Below are 22161 nucleotides of genomic sequence, written 5' to 3'. Positions count from 1 at the left end.
TCTCTCTAAGACAGTTTGTATGTATTTCTCCAAAAGTAACCTACAAACAATGCCAGCCATTTCAATAGCAGGCCAAACAATACAGGTAGTTACAGAATTCAAGTATCTCGGATTATACCTTGATTCAAATTTTAATTTCAAAACTCACATTCAAAAATTATGCAAGGGAGTAAAATTTTGTTTGTCAAATTTTAAATACATCAGAGATAGTCTGTCAATTGAAGCTGCTAAATTGTATTTCTTTACCATGATTATTTCTCATCTTACATATTGCATAGTCAGTTGGTCCAATATTTCATTCACAACAATAAAACAATTAGAATCACTTTATAAACAAGCTCTAAAAACATTGGATAAAAAACATTACAGATATCATCACTGTCACATTCTACAAAAATACAATTTGCTAAATTGGAATAATTTGGTTAAATTTAAAAACATCTGTTTGGTCTATAAAATCAAACATGGCACTGCCCCGTCGTCACTGGGTGATTTCGTAAAGTTTAGATCTAGTGAGGGCCGAGTGACCAGAGGAGCAGCGAGGGCAGACTGTGTTATTCCTCACAGAAGATCAGCCTTTAGTCAGGCGGTTTTCTCAGTCAAAGCCTCCCAGCAGTGGAACACAGAGCCTGAAGCCATTAGAGAGTCTCCATCATTCTTTTCATTTAAAAAGAATGCCAAAAAATGGCTTGTGGAAACTCAGTCCTGTGAGCATTAATTGTAAACAGGTATTTGTAATTGTATATATTTTTAATTTGTCCACATTATATTGTATTTCATTATGTTTAATTCTTATCTTTGAATGTTGAAATGTTTTCTTAATTGTAGGTTGCCTTGATACATCTGGCCTGGGGACAACCGATGAAAATTAGCTCTAGTCAGCTAACTCGGGCACATTTACTTTTTTTTTGTTTTTTGTAATGTTTATTAATGTGCATTGTCCCCTTTTTAAATAAATAAATAAATAAATAAAAAATAAAATCAACCTTTTGCATGGCTGCAGTACAACCAATGTGCCAGCAGATGACGCCCACGTTCAAATCAGTGAAGCTTCAAGTAATGAACCAAATCCCAACCCAATAGTTCCAAAGGGTTCAAAGCCCCATAAGCCTCATTTTGTCTCATAATGTTCTTTTTCCTGCAGTCACTGATCCTCAAAGCTAAAGCAGACTCCATCCTTACCATGGTCTTGTTGCAGTTACAACCCTTTTTGCGTCCTTGTTAAAACTTATTGCTGCTGTTGTCCTTATGTTATTTTCCTCCTTCTTTATGTGATGAACCAAAGATTCATTTATTCTGTAATGGCGCCCCCTACAGCTGCGTAACTTGTACCTTTCCTCAGCATGTCTAGAAGTCCAACTTTTTCTGCGGTGGTTAGCATCTTCCTCTTGTTAGGCGTGTTCTATCAAAATGACGACTGGATTCGATCAGTTCAAATCTCAAAAGTTTATTCCCCTGACAGATACAATCTAATATACAGTACCCGGGGTCATATGATCTATCCCTCGTGTGTGCAGCAGGCGGTCTGTCTGCTTTTCCCTGGCCCCAAAGAATAAAAATGTAACATGTAACATGAATATGCAAATATTGTGATGAGTAGGTTAACGCCTTGGTCCCTCCTTCCAGCCTCGTTCACTTCTCCGGGCAGCACCGGTTTGTTTTTCGGCCTTGGATCTCATCCGGCCGCCTTATCTCTGTAAAAGGAGTTTCTGCAAAAAAACAGCTGTCCCCCATAACTCACATCTTGCAATGTTGCCTTTAATATGGGAGTATTTTACTGAGTGCATAGTTTCGGTGTTAGTACATATTGTTCAAACTTTAGCATGAACATGGTGCCCGTTAGATGACCTTCAAAAGAGTACAATATTCAAATGATACATGAATTCAGTATACACATAGTGGTTACATGACAATATTCAAAACTTCTATGATTTCAGTGTCAAAAGGTATATATGTAGATGTGACGCACCTAAGAAGCTTTATTCAATCAATATGCATTCAATAATTTTGATATATGTATTTGTAATGCAACTCAGAAGCTTTATTATTTGTCATACCCTTCACCAGTCACTGCCTCTTCTCTGTCTCTGAACATTGTTGCAGCTGGTTAAAAGCCCCTCCACCCATCTCTTCTACTTTGAGTGCTGAAGCCTTGGCCCACGTCTGTCCACACTGGTCACATGAGAACTTCATCCTGTAGCTCTGCATTAGAACAAAGTAAAGTAGATATCAACGAAGTAAATGACCTAAACACTGTGTGTTTCGATGTGGTTGTGTACTACAAGCAAACTATGTTGAATGAATCAGTTAGTGTTCCATTTTCATAGCATCATTTTGTTCTGTCAGTAGCTGTGACTACCCCTGGCTTTACCCTTACACCAGGATTGGCATTTGTAACATAGTTAGTAATTATACTTTTAGGAAAGGGGTTATTAAAATTGTCCATATAAAAAGCATATTCTGTATTTAAATGTCTGGTTGGTCTTTTTTTGATGACATAGTTTAGATTTAGGGTCATTTACATTTATTGTTCTTTGTAGTGAGGACTTCTAGTTTGTAAGTACAGTCAGATGTTCAGCATTAGGTCTGATTTTCTGGAGGGTGTGGGGATTTGTTCTTCTCTAACAGTTGTGGTTTGGTTTGATGAAAACATATGGGGACAGTGGACATCTGTCTAGTGCCTGTGTGCAGTGTAAAGACCTGTGAAATAATCATAAACATGACTTGGTGATTGCAGGTCATTGTAGCTCATGTAAATATTTGATTTTTAGCCTCAGGAGGCTGTAGTGAGTCAGTGATGTAAACCTGCTTTTTTAACCCATCCCCCTCTCCTCCCCCACACAGCCACATGTCTGCACTTTGCCAGTGCCCCACTCCCTCAGCCCTTCACACCTCTGCCTCAGCCCATCAGCCCACAGCTCCATGGACTGATCCACCTGGCTGAATGACACTTCATTACCTTTATTATTGTAATGCTGCCTTTTGTCTTGTGGGGAAGCATAATGTCCATCTCTCATGTGAGTTTTGCACCGCCCTCAAACGCTCCCGACTGGCTGCTGTGGTCCAATCAAAAGAGTGGAGATGGGTGGAGGGAGGAGCTTTTAACCAACTGCAGCAATGTTCAGAGACAGAGAAGGGGTAGTCACCGGACACAGAAGAAGCTGCTCTATATGCCAGGCCTAAAACATAACTTTTGACTGATTAAAGGACTTGGAGAACTCTCTGCCACTACTCCTGTAAGTATATCTTATCTGTCGTCCAGGTGGGGTCAAAGATGGTTAAATTCCCCTGTAAATGTTACCTCAATTTATCTTTTACTACTGTTACGACCCATGGCTTAAAGAGGCACCACGAATGTAGAGATTGTCATAAGACTTGTTTTTATTTTAAAAATATGTCATTTAATAGGTTGATGTAAAGAAAATATGCTAAAGGTGCCAGGTTCACCACCTCTGGGCCAATCTGGTGTCCTGGGGAAGAGAGAGAAGAAAGATAAATTAGTGAGTGGTCCACTTTTACCCTGGCAGGGACATCAGGTGTCCATGACAGTCAGACAAGGGGCATTACTGCTACTGGCAACAATATTACATAAAAATTAAAACTTATTCATGCAAACTGACAATTTGCTTGTCGTTCAAAGCCACATCAAAATACAGTGTTTAGGTCATTTACTACATTAACATCTACTTTCCTTTGTTCTAATGCAGAACTACAGCACCCGAGAGAATGAAGTTCACATGTGACCAGTGTGGAAAGATGTGGCCATCTTCTTCCAGACTCAAAGTTCACTACAGAACTCACACAGGAGAAAGACCGTACAGCTGTGACCAGTGTGGGAATGAATTCAAACAGGCTCGTGCACTCAAAGAACATATGAGAATTCACACGGGAGAAAGGCCATACAACTGTGACCAGTGTGGGAAAGCATTTAACCGTGGTGATTCACTCAAATCACATATGAGAGTCCACACAGGAGAAAGGCCATACAGCTGTGACCAGTGTGGGAAGGAATTTAAAGACTCGGGTGCACTCAAAGTACATATGAGAATCCACACGGGAGAAAGGCCATACAGCTGTGACCAGTGTGGGAAAGCATTTAACCGCGGTGATGCACTAAAAGCACATATGAGAATCCACACGGGAGAAAGGCCATACAGCTGTGACCAGTGTGGGAAAGCATGTAACCGCGGTGATGCACTCAAAGTACATATGAGAATCCACACGGGAGAAAGGCCATACAGCTGTGACCAGTGTGGGAATGAATTTAAACAGGCTGGTTCACTCAATAAACATATGAGAATTCACACGGGAGAAAGGCCATACAGCTGTGACCAGTGTGGGAAAGCATTTAACCGCGGTGATTCACTCAAATCACATATGAGAATCCACACAGGAGAAAGGCCATACAGCTGTGACCAGTGTGGGAAGGAATTTAAAGACTCGGGTGCACTCAAAGTACATATGAGAATCCACATGGAAGTAAGGCCATACAGCTGTGACCAGTGTGGGAAGGCATTTAAACAGTCTAGTGCATTCAAAGAACATATGAGAATCCACACGGGAGAAAGCCCCTACAGCTGTGACCAGTGTGGGAGAGCATTTAACCGCGCTGATACACTCAACGTACATATGAGAATTCACACAGGAGAAAGGCCATACGTATGTGACAAGTGTGAGAAAGCGTTCTCTTCTTCATCCGGTCTGAATAAACACATGAGAATTCACAAGTGTTTTAAACTGTATGAGTGTGGTCAGTGTGAAAAGGCTTTTAAAACATCGCAGCAACGCTCCAGTCACTACCGAACACACACAGGAGACAAACCATACGACTGTGAAGAGAGTGGGAAGGCTTTAAGATCTGTGAGGAACCGTCTGAACCAAGTTTCCAGACTGAAGAGAAGAGCAGCAGCTGTGGCCAGTGTGGGAGGACATGCTCATCTGAAAGTGCACTGTCTTGAACACACTAAAGGAGACAGAGCTGCTGAGGCTGGATCATGTGAGGCTAAAGTCAGACTCAAAAAGCTGGAGATCAGGCTTCAGAGACTCCAGACTGTGGAGTCGACCTCTGTGTAGAGTCAAAAAGTACAAACATTATGTTAAGATTAAGATTTTTTTCTGTTGGATTCAAAATATATATTCAAGTTATATTATGTTATCTTACTGTTCATTTTAAAGGTACTGTAATGTTCACTCTTTATTATAATCATTATATTCAACTATGTAAACTATGTAATCTGCACTAATGTTTGTTCTTGAGTCTTGCAGAAAATGTCTTTTGAAAGTGCAGGATCCCACGGGAAGAAGGTCACTGTGAAACCCTAAAACAGAAACATCATGGGAGGATGTTTGTGCGAAGGGGAAGAGTGACCTTCTAGAAATGCAAAAACAGAATATATTTCTCTGTGAATTTTGTCATATGTTTTTATACTGCTTGCAAAGTGTATGTCCCCCATCCCTTGAGAGTAAGCAGTGCATTTGTAACTAGGGTTCCTAAGTTAATAAAGGGAGGAGAAAAACGGTGGGGGCCTTCAGAAGGAGGGTGCGAGGTGATTCTGTAACTGAAGGTTTTTGCCTCCCCGCTCTTTCTCCTCAATATTGAGACAAAATAATCTTTCTTGTCTTCTCTTCTCTTTTGAACTGTAATATAGGTTAAAAAGGTGAACCTATCATTTTCAAACAAAGCTTTTTTTTTTTTAATACCAAATTTTTCAGCTGGAATTTACTTTTTTCCATCTTTTTCATTTTTTATTTTATTTTATTTTATTTTTTTTTTAACCTTTGTTTAACCTTTAATTTCTGGTTCACAGAAACACTCTTATGAGTTACCCCACTACAAAGTTTATTCTTCATTGATGTTAGGATGACAATATTAAAGGAAAAGAAAGAAAATGAGAAAATAAAGTCTACATTTTATTTTAGACCAATTGTTTGTCATGTGTTACATATGAATCAAGGAACTTTAGAAATGCCACAAATACATACACACAAAGGGCTGAAACAGTGTGAGCTTTTCTTACATAAACATTTGTAATTAAGTTGTTGATTATTGGTTGTCAATCAATCAAACACTTCTAATTTTTGGAATACAAAACATTCTGTTTTCATGGGATTTGTCTCAGTGCCTTCAGATGAATAATCAACAGGCTTAATAATTACTTATTTAAATTATTTCATCACCTCTGATCAACAATAATTTGCCTTTTTCATAAATTCTCATTCCTTTCTGGGGATTTATATTTAGGCCACCGTACACTTAAAGATATTCTCTTATGAGTTATTCCCACCAAGGGGAATAAAATCAAGTTCTAAAAAGTCTAACCAGGACCATTGAAGTGATTGGTATTTGTAGCGTAGTTAGTAGTTGTATTATGGTTTTCTGCTTCTGAAGAGTGCAGACACAGACCTTCTTTGCTCCTGCTGCTTCCTTCTTTACTTTTCTCTTTAATCATTTTTCCTCTTCTAGTGCTGGTACATTTGTTTAGTTATGATTTTCCTTTAAGTAAACCAAGACTTTCAAACCATTTTTACATTTTTAACTAAGTTTCTGACGTACCATTGACATGCTGGGGGGAAGAAACCAAAGGAATTCTTTCTCCAAACGCTATTGGAACTATCAACAACAAAAGAATGAGTTACGAGCACAGATATTTGTTTTAGAATCTGAAAAAGGACTTCACCGAACTTCAGATTTGAATCTGAAACACGAGTAAACAAAAAGGGTGGAGGTGTGTGTGCATTTTTTAGAGAAAATTTGGTCACTCACAGGTTGTCATTTGGGGTGTTTTCATCTTTTGAGTTTGTTTCCTTTAAAATGCAGCTAAAACAATCCTCCTCCATACTCTACTTAGTCATATACAAACCTCCCCAGCACTGTCTGAGTTTTATTGATGATTTTACTGAGATCTGTCAGTCGTATGCACAGACTTTGATGTTTTAGTCATTACAGGTGATTTTAATGTACGTTTGGATAATGTGTTTGACAGAAACACTAAAGAGCTCAGTTCTGTCCTTGAAACCTTTGGTCTGACTCTGCATGTCAGCGAGCCACAACAGAGGACACACTCTGGACCTGCTCATTACAAAAGGAGTAAATATTTCAAATGTCATTGTGGTGGATGTTGCTCTGTCTGATAATTTCTGTGTCTTTTTTGACCTGTCTGTTATTCCCAAACCAGTGGCTGGTCCTGTAGTTGTTCAAAGGAGACACATACAGTGAGGCAAATAAGTATTTGAACACCCTGTGATTTTGAATGTATTCCCACTTAGAAATCATGGAGGGGTCTGAAATTTTCATATCAGGTGCATGTCCACTAACAATCTAAAAAAAACAAACAATAAAATCTGGAAATCACACTCTAAGATTATTTTATTATTATTATTATTATTATTATTATTATTATTATTATTATTATTATTATTATTATTATTATTATTATTATTATTATTATTTTGTATGTTACTGCTGCAAATAAGTATTTGAACACCTGAGAAAATCAATGTTAATATTTGGTACAATAGCCTTTGTTTGCATTTACAGAGGTCAAACGTTTCCTGTAGTTTTTCACCAGGTTTGCACACACAGCAGGAGGGATTTTGGCCACTCCTCCACACAGATCTTCTCTAGATCAGACAGGTTTCTGGGATGTCGCTGAGAAACAGAGTTTGAGCTCCCTCCAAAGATTTTCTATTGGGTTTAGGTCTGGAGACTGACTAGGCCACTCCAGACCCTTGATATGCTTCTTATGGAGCTGCTCCTTGGTTATCCTGGCTGTGTGCTTCAGGTGATTGTCATGTTGGAAGACCCAGCCACGACCCATCTTCAATGCTCCAACTGAGGGAAGGAGGTTGTTCCCCAAAATCTCGCAATACATGGCCCCGGTCATCCTCTCCTTAATACAGTGCAGTCGTCCTGTCCCATGTGCAGAAAAACACCCCCAAAGCATAATGTTTCCACCCCCATGCTTCACAGTAGGGATGGTGTTCTTTTGATGGTAATCATAATTCTTTATCCTCTAAACACGGCGAGTGGAATTGAGACCAAAAAGTTCTCTTTTGGTCTCATCTGACCACATGACTTTCTCCCATGACTCCTCTGAATCATCCAAATGGTCATTGGCTTAACACGGGCCTGGACATGTGCTGGTTTAAGCAGGGGAACCTTCTGTGCCGTGCATGATTTTAAACCATGACGTCTTAGTGTATTACTCACAGTAACCTTGGAAATGGTGGTCTCAGCTCTTTTCAGGTCATTGAGCAGCTCCTCCCGTGTAGTTCTGGGTTGACTCCGCACCTTTCTTAGGATCATTGAGACCCCACGAGGTGAGATCTTGCATGGAGCCCCAGTCTGAGAGAGATTGGCAGTCATGTTTAGCTTCTTCCATTTTCTAATAATTGCTCCAACAGTGGATCTTTTTCACCAAGCTGCTTGGCAATTGCCCCGTAGCCCTTTCCAGCCTTGTGGAGGTTTACAATTTTGTCTCTTGTGCATTTTGACAGTTCTTTATGCAGCTAACACCTCAAACAGAGGCTTCTAATTTAGAATAATAAGTGGAATGGAGGTGGACTTTTTGAAGGTGGACTAACAGACTAACAGATTCAGACTTGAACTTTAACAGCCACATCAAATCAATAACAGCTGCAGCTTTTTACCACCTAAAACATTGCAAAAATCAAAGGTAAACTGTCAAAACCAGACTTGGAGAGACTTATCCTGCATTTGTGTCCAGTAGGTTAGACGACTGTAACGTCCTGCTCACTGGCCTCTCCAAATGAGCTTTAAGACAGAACAGAACATCCAGAACACTGCTGCTCGGGTCTAGACTAGAACCAGGAAGTACTTCACACATGTGTCCTGTGCTCAGGTCTAGAACCAGGAAGTACTTCACACATGTGTCCTGTGCTCAGGTCTACAACCAGGAAGTACTTCACACATGTATCCTGTGCTCAGGTCTAGAACCAGGAAGTACTTCACACATGTGTCCTGTGGCTCAGAGAATAGACTTTAAAGCAGCTCTGTGTGAACAAGTCTCTCCATGGACCAGCACCAAAGAACATCTCCCACATGAGCCACATGAACCATCTCACACTCTGAGGACTTCAGGGACCGGCCTCCTGCTGGTGCCCAGAGTCAGGACTAAACATGGGGAATCAGAGTTTCAGTTTTATGCAAATAAAACCTGGACCAGTCTTCCTGAAGATGTGACACAGGCCTCTACTTTGACAATGTTTAAATCGAGGTTCAAAACAGGTTTTTTTTAGCTGTGCATACGACTGAAAGGTTTTTATTCTGCACTCTTCTGTTTTAATATTAATTTTATGATGATTATTTGTGATAATTTATCTTTGATTTGTGTGATTTTAATGTCTTTGTTATTCTGTAAAGCACTTTGAATTACTTTGTGTACAAATTGTGTTATACAAATAAACTTGCCTAGTTGTAGTTACAGTAAAGGGGTCATTAAAATTGTCAGCTCTAGATTGTGGGTCATTCATGTTTATTGTTCTTTGTACAAATGGTGTTTTTCCACTTGATTTTAGTGACCATTGTCCATTTGGATGTATTTGGAATACAAAAGTGAAAAAGACACATGCATAAAAATGAGAGGATCCTATAGACATTTCAGTGAGCAGGACTTTATCTCTGATCTGTGTTAGAGTGATATCGAGCTAATGTCACCATTCCATGGCCCTGATATGGCCTTAAAGTTTTGTTTTCTTTTTTTATATACATTTAATGAAATTGTTGAATGCCCAGAAAAAAAAAAAAATAAATCAATGAAAAACTGTAACAATCTTTGGTTCAACTCAGAAATTGCAAGTTTAATTAGAGAAATAAATGCTGCCTGGAAACCTGCACACACAACTAGAGCAGATTTGGGCATTTTTCTGCAAAAAGAGAAATAAATGTTTATCAGCAGTTTCCAGCAAAGTCCTGGAGGACAGTCAGATCACTCTCAGAACCTAATATTCATACATTACCAAACCAATATTTTATGAGATTCAGCTGTTGTAATTTCTAAAGAGGAAATACGTGATGCTTTTAATAGGCACTTTATCTCTGCATGTGACATTTTGGATAATAATGGTGATCCTTTTGATCTTGATTATGTTGAATCTGAACCTCGTCCATAGACCCAAAGAAGTCCACGAGAGCTGACGACTTTGACCCAAAACTTATATTACCGACTGCCCCATATTTAATTCAACCTTTTTTTTTTTTTACATATTTTTAATTGATGGACTCAAATGGCAGTTAAAACAGAATAATGGAAAACTGCATGTTTAGCCTTTAAATTAAAAGGTGAGACAACTAAAAATGTACATCATTTCCGGCCAATATCCAAATGACTTGCAAAAGTTTTAGAAAACTTAGTTGCAAATCAAGTTATAGTTTATTTAAACAAATGCTCCATTTTGAATCTTATCAGTGGGGTTTCAAAAAAGGGCATAGTCCTGTTACTGCACCACAAAAGTTTTAAATGACATGACCCAGCCTATAAAATCTGATATATGATTAAACACATTTTCCTCTCGTTCTGGCTTTTACTGCCTGGAAGCTCCGTTACTATAGCAACCCGAAAACACGCGATACTTCGCGGTATCCCCATGCGGAAGTGTGACGTCAGTGCAGGAAACAAACAGCAGATGCACCGGTGTGTAGATGGAGGAATGTTAGCGCGGAGAACGGCTGTAAGTAGATAACTCCTCAAACCTTTCATGTTTTATATGTCTATATCTGAGTTTTGTGTCCCTCAACCTGCAGATCCCACTGTGACCGCGTCGTGTTACGGCTTTAATCAAAGGAACTGGTGAGTGTTGTAGCTAATGCTAAGCGGCGCTAACGTTACTTTTTAGGGTTTTGGCGCACACTGCCTCCGTTTTCATTGTGCGTGTCGGTGATTTAAACATTTAAAGTGTTGGCTAATAATCACCTGAAGTACTGTCTCTCTTTCCTCTGAGCCAAACCAGATCTTCTTAGCCCAAAATGATGTTTTTCTTGACACACGTGTTACATGTACTTAAGGAGTAGTGGCAGAGAGTTCTGGAAGTCCTTTAACCAATCAGTCAAAGTTATGGGACAAAGCCTGACATATAGAGCAGCTTCATCTGTGTCCAGTCACTGCCTCTTCTCTGTCTCTGAACATTGTTGCAGCTGGTTAAAAGCCCCTCCACCCATCTCTTCTCTTTTGACTGGACCAAGCCAATCGGAGCATTTGAGGGTGTTGTAAAACTCACATGAGAGATGGACATTATGCTGTGGCACAAAACAAAGGGCGTAATCAGGGTAATTAAAGCCGCACTCGGCGATAAAGGCCTTCGCCGCCCCTCGGGACCGTGGGATACACGCCACTGCGAAGACCCTGCCTCTCGTCCCCGTTTACATCGCCCCTCCCTCCCAAAACAGTGTCTATATCATACTACTCCACTCATTACAATGAGCGTATATCTAACATTGTCACGCCTGCCGGGATGGAGATACAGCTCTGTCCTTATTGGGTTTTTTGTTCAGTATGATGTGTGGAATATGTGTACCAAATTTCAATGATCTATGACAAACACATTTTTTCCATCCCAGTGTGCTGTGGAGCAATTTAATGTGTCAGCTGTGTAAATTGTGTATCTTTGTGTTCAGATCATCCTGTATCATCTGGTAAAATTTGTCAAAAACTGGGTTCCGCTCACAATGGCCGACTTCCTGCAGCATTTAGGGTAGGGACATAATTGTCATGTCCTGACATGTTCTATTTTTTGATGCGAGTTTCTGATTTTTGTCGATTTCTTTTCTAATTTGGGCTCCCACTGGCCTCATGAAAATCAAAGTTTGAGGTGGCGCTACTGAGTCGTCTTTCATTATTTACATAAAACTACAGCTGAAAAGATTGCAATTAAAAAAAAAAAAATCTTGGAAAAAGTATTTATCATTATTATAACTATACTTTTTGACTGTACACATAGTTCAGCTCCAGTCTGGAGTCTCTGAAGCCTGATCTCCAGCTTTTTGAGTCTGACTTTGGGCTCACATGATGTGGCCTCAGCAGCTCTGTCTTCAGTCTGCAAAATGTAGACATGTTTCAGACGGTTCCTCACTGAAAAGCCTTCAGTCGTATGGTTTCTCTCCTGTTTGCATTCGGAAAAGGAGAGTTGCTGTGATATAAAAGCCTTTTCACACTGGTCACACTCATAGTCGGTGCCAGGTGTGAATTCTCATGTTGATTCAGAAAACACTTTCTCACACTGGACACGTGTATATTTTCCCCAGTGTGGATTTTCATATGTCGATGGAGGTCACTAGATTGTTTAAATTCCTTCCCACACTGGTTACAGCTGTGTGACATTTCTCCTGTGTAAATTCTGTAGTGTACTTTGAGTGCTGAAGCCTTGGCCCACGTCTGTCCACACTGGTCACATGTGAACTTCATCCTGTAGCTCTGCATTAGAACAAAGGAAAGTAGATATCAATGAAGTAAATGACCTAAACACTGTGTGTTTCGATGTGGCTGTGTACTACAAGCAAACTATGTTGAATGAATCAGTTAGTGTTCCATTTTCATAGCATCATTTTGTTCTGTCAGTAGCTGTGACTACCCCTGGCTTTACCCTTACACCGGGATTGGCATTTGTAACATAGTTAGTAATTATACTTTTAGTAAAGGGGTTATTAAAATTGTCCATATAAAAAGCATATTCTGTATTTAAATGTCTGGTTGGTCTTTTTTTGATGACATAGTTTAGATTTAGGGTCATTTACATTTATTGTTCTTTGTAGTGAGGACTTCTGGTTTGTAAGTACAGTCAGATGTTCAGCATTAGGTCTGATTTTCTGGAGGGTTTGGGGATTTGTTCTTCTCTAATAGTTGGGGTTTGGTTTGATGAAAACATATGGGGACAGTGGACATCCCTGTCTAGTGCCTGTGTGCAGTGTAAAGACCTGTGAAATAATCATAAACATGACTTGGTGATTGCAGCTCACTGTAGCTCATGTAAATATTTGATTTTTAGCCTCAGGAGGCTGTAGTGAGTCAATGATGTAAACCTGCTTTTTTAACCCATCCCCCTCTCCTCCCCCACACAGCCACATGTCTTCACTTTGCCAGTGCCCCACTCCCTCAGCCCTTCACACCTCTGCCTCAGCCCATCAGCCCACAGCTCCATGGACTGATCCACCTGGCTGACTGACACTTCATTACCTTTATTATTGTAATGCTGCCTTTTGTCTTGTGGGGCAGAATAATGTCCGTCTCTCATGTGAGTTTTGCACCGCCCTTAAACGCTCCCGACTGGCTGCTGTGGTCCAATCAAAAGAGTGGAGATGGGTGGAGGGAGGAGCTTTTAACCAACTGCAGCAATGTTCAGAGACAGAGAAGGGTTAGTCACCGGACACAGAAGAAGCTGCTCTATATGCCAGGCCTGAAACATAACTTTTGACTGATTTGTTAAAGGACTTGGAGAACTCTCTGCCACTACTCCTGTAAGTATATCTTATCTGTCATCCAGGTGGGGTCAAAGATGGTTAAATTCCCCTGTAAATGTTACCTCAATTTATCTTTTGCTACTGTTACGACCCATGGCTTAAAGAGGCACCACGAATGTAGAGATTGACATAAGACTTGTTTTTCTTTAAAAAAAAAAAAAAAAGTCATTTAATAGGTTGATGTAAAGAAAATATGCTAAAGGTGCTAGGTTCACCACCTCTGGGCCAATCTGGTGTCCTGGGGAAGAGAGAGAAGAAAGATAAATTAGTGAGTGGTCCACTTTTACCCTGGCAGGGTCATCAGGTGTCCATGACAGTAAGACAAGGAGCCATTACAGCTACTGGCAACAATATTACATAAAAATTAAAACTTATTCATGCGAACTGACAATTTGCTTGTCGTACAAAGCCACATCAAAATACAGTGTTTAGGTCATTTACTACGTCAACATCAACTTTCCTTTGTTCTAATGCAGAACTACAGCACCCGAGAGAATGAAGTTCACATGTGACCAGTGTGGAAAGATGTTGCCATCTGCTTCCAGTCTCAAAGTTCACTACAGAACTCACACAGGAGAGAAGCCATTTAAATGTGGCCTGTGTGGGAAGGAATTTCAACATTCTAGTAACCTGGATCGACACATGAGAATCCACACGGGAGAAAGGCCATACACCTGTGACCAGTGTGGGAAGGAATTTCAACATTCTGGTAACCTGGATCGACACATGAGAATCCACACAGGAGAAAGGCCATACACCTGTGACCAGTGTGGGACAGCATTTAACCGCGGTGATACACTAAAAGCACATATGAGAATCCACACGGGAGAAAGGCCATCCAGCTGTGACCAGTGTGGGAATGAATTTAAACAGGCTGGTGCACTCAAATCACATATGAGAATCCACACGGGAGAAAGACCATACAGCTGTGACCAGTGTGGGACAGCATTTAACCGCGGTGATGCACTAAAAGCACATATGAGAATCCACACGGGAGAAAGGCCATACAGCTGTGACCAGTGTGGGAATGAATTTAAACAGGCTGGTGCACTCAAAGCACATATGAGAATCCACACGGGAGAAAGGCCATACAGCTGTGACCAGTGTGGGAAGGAATTTAAAGACTCGCGTGCACTCAAAGTACATATGAGAATCCACACGGGAGAAAGGCCATACAGCTGTGACCAGTGTGGGAAGGAATTTAAAGAATCGGGTGCACTCAAAGTACATATGAGAATCCACACGGGAGAAAGACCATACAGCTGTGACCAGTGTGGGAAGGAATTTAAAGAATTGCGTGCACTCAAAGTACATATGAGAATCCACACGGGAGAAAGGCCATACAGCTGTGACCAGTGTGGGAAGGCATTTAAACAGTCTAGTGCATTCAAAGTACATATGAGAATCCACACGGGAGAAAGCCCCTACAGCTGTGACCAGTGTGGGAGAGCATTTAAACGCGCTGATACACTCAACGTACATATGAGAATCCACACAGGAGAAAAACCATACGTATGTGACCAGTGTGACAAAGCGTTCTTTTCTTCATCCGGTCTGAATAGACACATGAGAATTCACAAGTGTTTTAGACTGTATGAGTGTGGTCAGTGTGAAAAGGCTTTTAAAACATCGCAGCAACGCTCCAGTCACTACCGAACACACACAGGAGACAAACCATACGACTGTGAAGAGAGTGGGAAGGCTTTAAGATCTGTGAGGAACCGTCTGAACCAAGTTTCCAGACTGAAGAGAAGAGCAGCAGCTGTGACCAGTGTGGGAGGACATGCTCATCTGAAAGTGCACTGTCTTGAACACACTAAAGGAGACAGAGCTGCTGAGGCTGGATCATGTGAGGCTAAAGTCAGACTCAAAAAGCTGGAGATCAGGCTTCAGAGACTCCAGACTGTGGAGTCGACCTCTGTGTAGAGTCAAAAAGCACAAACATTATGTGTTAAGATTAAGATTTTTTTCTGTTGGATTCAAAATATATATTCAAGTTATATTATGTTATCTTACTGTTCATTTTAAAGGTACTGTAATGTTCACTCTTTATTATAATCATTATATTCAACTATGTAAACTAGGTAATCTGCACTAATGTTTGTTCTTGAGTCTTGCAGAAAATGTCTTTTGAAAGTGCAGGATCCCACGGGAAGAAGGTCACTGTGAAACCCTAAAACAGAAACATCATGGGAGGATGTTTGTGCGAAGGGGAAGAGTGACCTTCTAGAAATGCAAAAACAGAATATATTTCTCTGTGAATTTCGTCATATGTTTTTATACTGCTTGCAAAGTGTATGTCCCCCATCCCTTGAGAGTAAGCAGTGCATTTGTAACTAGGGTTCCTAAGTTAATAAAGGGAGGAGAAAAACGGTGGGGGCCTTCAGAAGGAGGGTGCGAGGTGATTCTGTAACTGAAGGTTTTTGCCTCCCCGCTCTTTCTCCTCAATATTGAGACAAAATAATCTTTCTTGTCTTCTCTTCTCTTTTGAACTGTAATATAGGTTAAAAAGGTGAACCTATCATTTTCAAACAAAGCTTTTTTTTTTTTTAATACCAAATTTTTCAGCTGGAATTTACTTTGTCCATCTTATTTTTTCAATTTTTTTTTTTTTTGCTTTGTTTAACCTTTAATTTCTGGTTCACAGAAACACTCTTATGAGTTACCCCACAACAAAGTTTATTCTTCATTGATGTTGTGATGACAATATTAAAAGTAAAAGAAAGAAAATGAGAAAATAAAGTCTACATTTTATTTTAGACCAATTGCTTTGTCATGTCTTATGTCTTACATATGTATCAAGGAACTTTAGAAATGCCACAAATACATACACACAAAGGGCTGAAACAGTGTGAGCTTTTCTTACATAAACATTTGTAATTAAGTTGTTGATTATTGGTTGTCAATCAAACAAACACTTCTGTCTTATGCAATACAAAACATTCTGTTTTCATGGGATTTGTCTGAGTGCCTTCAGATGAGTAATCAATAGGCTTAATAATTACTTACTTAAATTATTTCATCACCTCTGATCAACAATATTTAGCATTTTTCATAAATTCTCATTCCTTTCTGGGGATTTATATTTAGGCCACCGTACACTTAAAGATATTCTCTTATGAGTTATTCCCGCCAATGGGAGAAAAAAAAAAAAAAATTCTAAAAGTCTAACCAGGACCAATAAAGTGATTGGTATTTGTAGCACCACTGTTGGCATAACCGGCTTCACTATGGTATGTGCTGACAGAGATGCAAAACTGTGTGGAAAAGCCAAGTGGGGTGGGCTTGTGCTGCTTGTGAACAACAAATGGGGACATTCCGGACACATTACAGTAAAGGAGAAGATCTGCTGTCGTGATGGCTTGTAGCGGTCAGTTTAAGACCTTATTATGTGCCGCGAGAGTTCACTCACGTCGTCGCCATTACTGTTTACATTCCACCTCGCGCAGCGCCCACAGTCGCGTGTGACGTCATCTAGGAAGCTGTCGCGAGGCTACAGTCTGCATACCCTGATGCCTGTGTTATCATATCAGGAGATTTCAATCATGTAGACTTAAGCTCACATTTAGCAGGTTTCACGCAGTATGTCAACTGTCCCACAAGGCATAACAATACTATAGATCTATGTTATGTCAACATCAAAGATGCCTACAGTGCAATGTCTATGCCGCCTCTGGGTAAATCTGATCACAACCTGATTTACCTCAGACCCCTCTATAAACCTTGTGTGATGAGACTGCCTCCAACCAGTCGATCACTCTGAAAGTGGACTGCAGAGGTTGGCGAAGCTATGCAGGATTGCTTTGAGTCCACAGACTGGAAAACACTTACTGATGCACAGGGGTCGGATGATGACATAGATGGGGTAGTAGATCGAGTCACTGATTACATAAACTTCTGTACTGATGTGGTGGCGCCTATGAGAACAGTCTGTTGCTTTTCGAACAATAAACCATGGATTACAAGCAACATTAAGGGTCTCTTGAACTTAAAAAAGGAGGCATTTAAATCTGGGGATCAGAATAGGGTAAAGAGTGTGCAACATGATCTGAAGAAGAGATTAAGGAAGGCCAGAAGGGACTTTGGAAGTGGTCTACAGAGGAACCTGCGGTCTAATAATACAAGAGAAGTGTGAAAGGGCATGAAGACCATCACTGGTGTAACCCAGGTGTAAAATCCACTTACCTATAGTAACTGCAAATTCCCATTTCCCGTATATCAGTAAACGCCCCGTATAATCTTAGCCCCCTCACGTGACCACCTCAGCCAATCACACGCTAATGGCGCTTCATACAATGCAGCTGCGCTCCTCTCCAGTCAGAGCTGGGAGGAAGCGCAACAGGGCAGCTGCACAGGTACCTTGTCTCCGCTATTTTTGCAATAACTAACACCATCCGTCTTCTAAAACTACCGTTACATGTTTTAAACTCACAGGAGCCACTACTATTATCACGGACGCTGGGTAAAGACCGCGGGTTCTGACGCGAACAAGGGGATTTGGTGAGTCTGTTGGTTGTCAAGTGCTACAAAGCATTATCATTACATACATGCCTGTTAATATACCACGGCGCATTACTGTCAACATGGTCAATTTAAATTGTAATTGTATTTATACAAACAGTATTTTACATGGATTTTGTGTACACTAAACTAAAGACAGCTAATACTAAAAGTGATAGTTTTTTTTTCTTTTGCTAAAAGGTAATTCTGTTTAATACAGGCCAGGTGTGCTCGGGTTGGGCACAATATTTGATGGCGAGCTAGGAGCCCTACCAAGAACTGGAAAATCACATTCAACTCTACAGCCCTCTGCGGTCTGGTAGGAGGCTGTTGCAGCCTGTCCCTCCCATAGACTCAAACATTCGCATTCACAACTTTAACATATGGACTAAAAGGGAAATTTTATGGACAATTAAGCCCATATCAGTGGCAACCTGATTTTTGTTCTATTGTATGCCCCATTTTTGGGAGATATCGAGTGCTGTATTGTTTGTTGTATTGTGTAACCTAAACTGTGAAAGTGCACTTATTTTTGCCTTACTCTAAGGGTAAAATATTGAGACTGATACTGAAATTCTGCAGATTTAGTAAATTTTGTGTTTTATGTTTTACTTGCAATACATGGTACCAACCACAAAGTAAATCTGTTCCAGTCTGGTTTATTGCACTGCTCTCCCACCTCCCAGTGAGCCGATACTTAACTCTTCTGATTTAGCCCAACTCAATATCCAAGTTCAAAATATCAATTCACCCTCTTTCTGAGCCACATGCGCTACATGCGTGCTACACTGGCTACAAGCACAAAAGAGCTGAGACACTGGGCAATGCTGATATGGCCAATGAGTTTAATCGCTTTTACAGTAGGTTTGACTCAGCCCCCGGTTCTTCTCCATCTGACAGCTGCTCCAACTCTGCTGCTGTGCCCAGCTCTACCCCACCCGGCGGCTGTTCCACTTCTGCTGCTGTGCCCTGCTCTGCTCCACCCGGTGGCTGTTCCACCTCTGCTACTGGGACCTGCTCTGCTCCACCCAGAGGCTGTTCCACTTCTGTTGCTGTGTCTGGATCTGCTCGACTCGGCGGTTGTTCCACCTCTGCTGTGCCCTGCTCTGCTCCACCTGGTGGCTGTTCCACCTCTGCTGCTGTGCCCGGCTCTGCTCCACCCGGCGGCTGCTCCACCTCTGCTGCTGTGCCCGGCTCTGCTCCACCCGGCGGCTGCTCCACCTCTGCTGCTGTGCCCGGCTCTGCTCCACCCGGCGGCTGCTCCACCTCTGCTGCTGTGCCCGGCTCTGCTCCACCCGGCGGCTGCTCCACCTCTGCTGCTGTGCCCGGCTCTGCTCCACCCGGCGGCTGCTCCACCTCTGCTGCTGTGCCCGGCTCTGCTCCACCCGGCGGCTGCTCCACCTCTGCTGCTGTGCCCGGCTCTGCTCCACCTCTGCTGCTGTGCCCGGCTCTGCTGTGCCCGGCTCTGCTCCACCTCTGCTGCTCGTGGCTTCTCTGTTGATGAAGTGCGTGCTGAGCTACGCAGGCTGCGTCCCCGGAAGTCTGCTGGTCCTGATGGGGTAGCACCTAGGCTCCTCAAGGAGTGTGCGTCCGAGTTGGCCCTGCCTCTTAAAACTATTTTCAACCAGAGTCTTCGTACTGGACAAGTCCCAGTCCGGTGGAAAACGTCATGCATTGTTCCGGTCCCTAAAGTAGGGAGGCTGACAGGGGTAAAGGACTATAGACCAGTGGCCTTGGCGTCTGTCATTATGAAGACTTTTGAGAGGCTTTTACTTCGGATTCTCAAACCACTGGTGCAGCAAGCTGTGGACCCATTACAGTTTGCCTATCAGGAGGAAATGGGGGTGGATGATGCGGTTTTATACATGTTACACAAAACTCTCTCGTTCCTGGATGGGACAGGGGGGTATGTTAGACTCATGTTCTTTGACTTCACCAGTGCCTTCAATACAATCAAACCTCAAATTCTGAGAGGAAAGCTGGAGGTGATTGGAGTGGATCCCATGTTAATCACTTGGATTCACAACTACCTCACAGAACGTCCACAGTACAAGGTGGGTTGCAATATCTCAGACAGTGGTGACAAACATTGGGGACCCGCAGGGGACAGTACTGTCGCCGTTTCTCTTTACTCTATACACTGCTGACTTCACATATATGTCCGAATCCTGTCACATCCAGAAATATTCAGATGATACAGCAGTGGTGGCATGTGTAAAAGGAGAGAATGAAATGGAGTATAGAGACCTTATTGCTGCCTTCACAGTCTGGAGTGAGAGAAACGGTCTTGTTCTAAATACATCTAAGACAAAGGAGATGATTGTAGACTTCCGTAGACCGAAACTCCCTCCCCATCATCCAGTTGTAATTGCTGGTGAGAGCATTGAGGTTGTCCAGTCTTATAAATATCGGAGTTCATCTGGACAACAAACTGAACTGGTCAGCGCACACAACTGCAGCTTACAAAACAGGACAAAGCAGACTCTTCTTTCTTAGGAAGCTTAAATCCTTTGTCTGTAATCAGTCTCTGCATACTTTTTACCATTCTGTTGTAGCCAGTGCTGTGTTTTTTGGAGTGGTGTGCTGGGGAAACAGCATTACTGTGCGGGACCGTAACAGGCTTGATAAGCTAATCAGGAAGTGTGTGTCGGTGATGGGTGGGTGGACTCTGTAGGGGAGCTGGTGGAGAAGAGGATGAGGAGTCTGATGCAGACCATCCTCAACAACAGCAGACACCCGCTGCACGAGACTGTGTCAGCTCAGAGAAGCAGCCACAAGTACCAGGCTTCTCTCGATGCACTGTAGAACTGAGAGGTTCAGTAGATCAGCTATTCCTGCTGCTATAAGACTGTATAACAGCTCTTGCTGATCGGGTGCACTTTATTATCTTATCTTTGTATTCTTATCTTTGTATTCTTTGTGATTTTATACCTGTGTGCAATTTGTGTTGTGTCTCTGTTTTGCTGCTGGACAGGTGAATTTCCCTGGCTGGGGACCCACAACAGAGGACACACTCTGGACCTGCTCATTACAAAAGGAGTAAATATTTCAAATGTCATTGTGGTGGATGTTGCTCTGTCTGATCATTTCTATCTTTTTTTGGCTTTGCATGAAAACTCAACGCCCCTGACGCCCCGGTGTGAACGCACCATAAGGCTCCTGTACAGTACAGAGGAAGAGGCTAACGATTGCAGAAAAAGTTGGATTTCTACACATGCTGAGGGAGGGTAGATGTTACGCGGCTGTAGGGGGCGCCATTACAGAATAAATCTTCGGTTCATCACATAAAGGAGGAAAATAACATAAGGATGACAACAGCAATAAGTTTTAACAAGGAAGCAAAAAGAGTTGTAACTGCAACAAGACCATGGTAAGGATGGAGTCTGCTTTAGCTTTGAGGATCAGTGACTGCAGGAAAAAGAACATTACAAGACACTACAGAGGAGCCAGGACGATTTATTTATTTTTTTTTTAAATCTACAAAGGTTTGAACTTCGAGAGTGTTTAAACAAGAGAGAAATGTGAGAAAATGTTAATACCTGTCTACTGATTGGACCAGAATGCCTCATCAGAAGCATTTGAAAATGGGCGGCTTTTCAAATATCACACGAGAGACAAGTATTATGCTGTACTACAAGACAAAAGGAAGTATTACAATAATAAAGGTAATGAAGTGTCAGTAGCCAGGTGGATCAGCCCGTGGAGCTGTGGGGTGATGGGCTGAGGCAGAGGTGTGAAGGGCTGAGGGAGTGGGGCATTGTCAAAATGAAGACTAAGTGAAAAAAAAAAAAAAGATTTAAAATGACCAGTAATCTTAAGTTAGTCTTTCTGATTAAGTCACAGGTCTTTTTACAAGGGCACGAGACAGGGATGTCCACTATGTCCATTTATTTTCATTAAGACCAAACCCAAACTATTGGAGGGGAACCACCCCCAGCCCCACCACAAGATCAGTCTGAATGTTTAACATTTTGCTCTACTTCCAAGCAGAAAAATACCCAAAATATGCAATCTTCCAATCCTTCACAATGTTAAATCTATGAATCTGTATCAATATTTAACTCCTGGGATGAAAGTCAAACATAGCAAACATAACTTTATCTACTATGATAAACAGTAAACACTTACATCAAATGTAATACAAAAACTTTGTTCTGTTTTCATGAGATTTCTGTCAGTGCCTTCAGGCA

The 22161-nt window shown here is 41.5% G+C and overlaps 1 protein-coding gene across 1 annotated transcript in view; it reads left to right on the top strand.

Annotated features, from left to right (window-relative positions):
• The window catches only part of LOC129456718 (zinc finger protein 729-like), a 38813-nt gene that overhangs the window by 5580 nt on the left and 11072 nt on the right, over nt 1-22161 (top strand). The window contains exons 4-5 of the mRNA XM_055225826.1: nt 3708-5069; nt 13948-15393. Coding sequence (XP_055081801.1) covers nt 3708-5069; nt 13948-15393 — 2808 coding nt within the window. The remainder of the gene's footprint in view (nt 1-3707; nt 5070-13947; nt 15394-22161) is intronic.

This window comes from Periophthalmus magnuspinnatus, chromosome 13 (genome assembly GCF_009829125.3).
Source record: "Periophthalmus magnuspinnatus isolate fPerMag1 chromosome 13, fPerMag1.2.pri, whole genome shotgun sequence".
In the NCBI taxonomy this organism is placed as follows: domain Eukaryota; kingdom Metazoa; phylum Chordata; class Actinopteri; order Gobiiformes; family Gobiidae; genus Periophthalmus; species Periophthalmus magnuspinnatus.
Note: the sequence above shows the minus strand (reverse complement) of the source record. Positions and strands in the feature narration are given on the sequence as shown.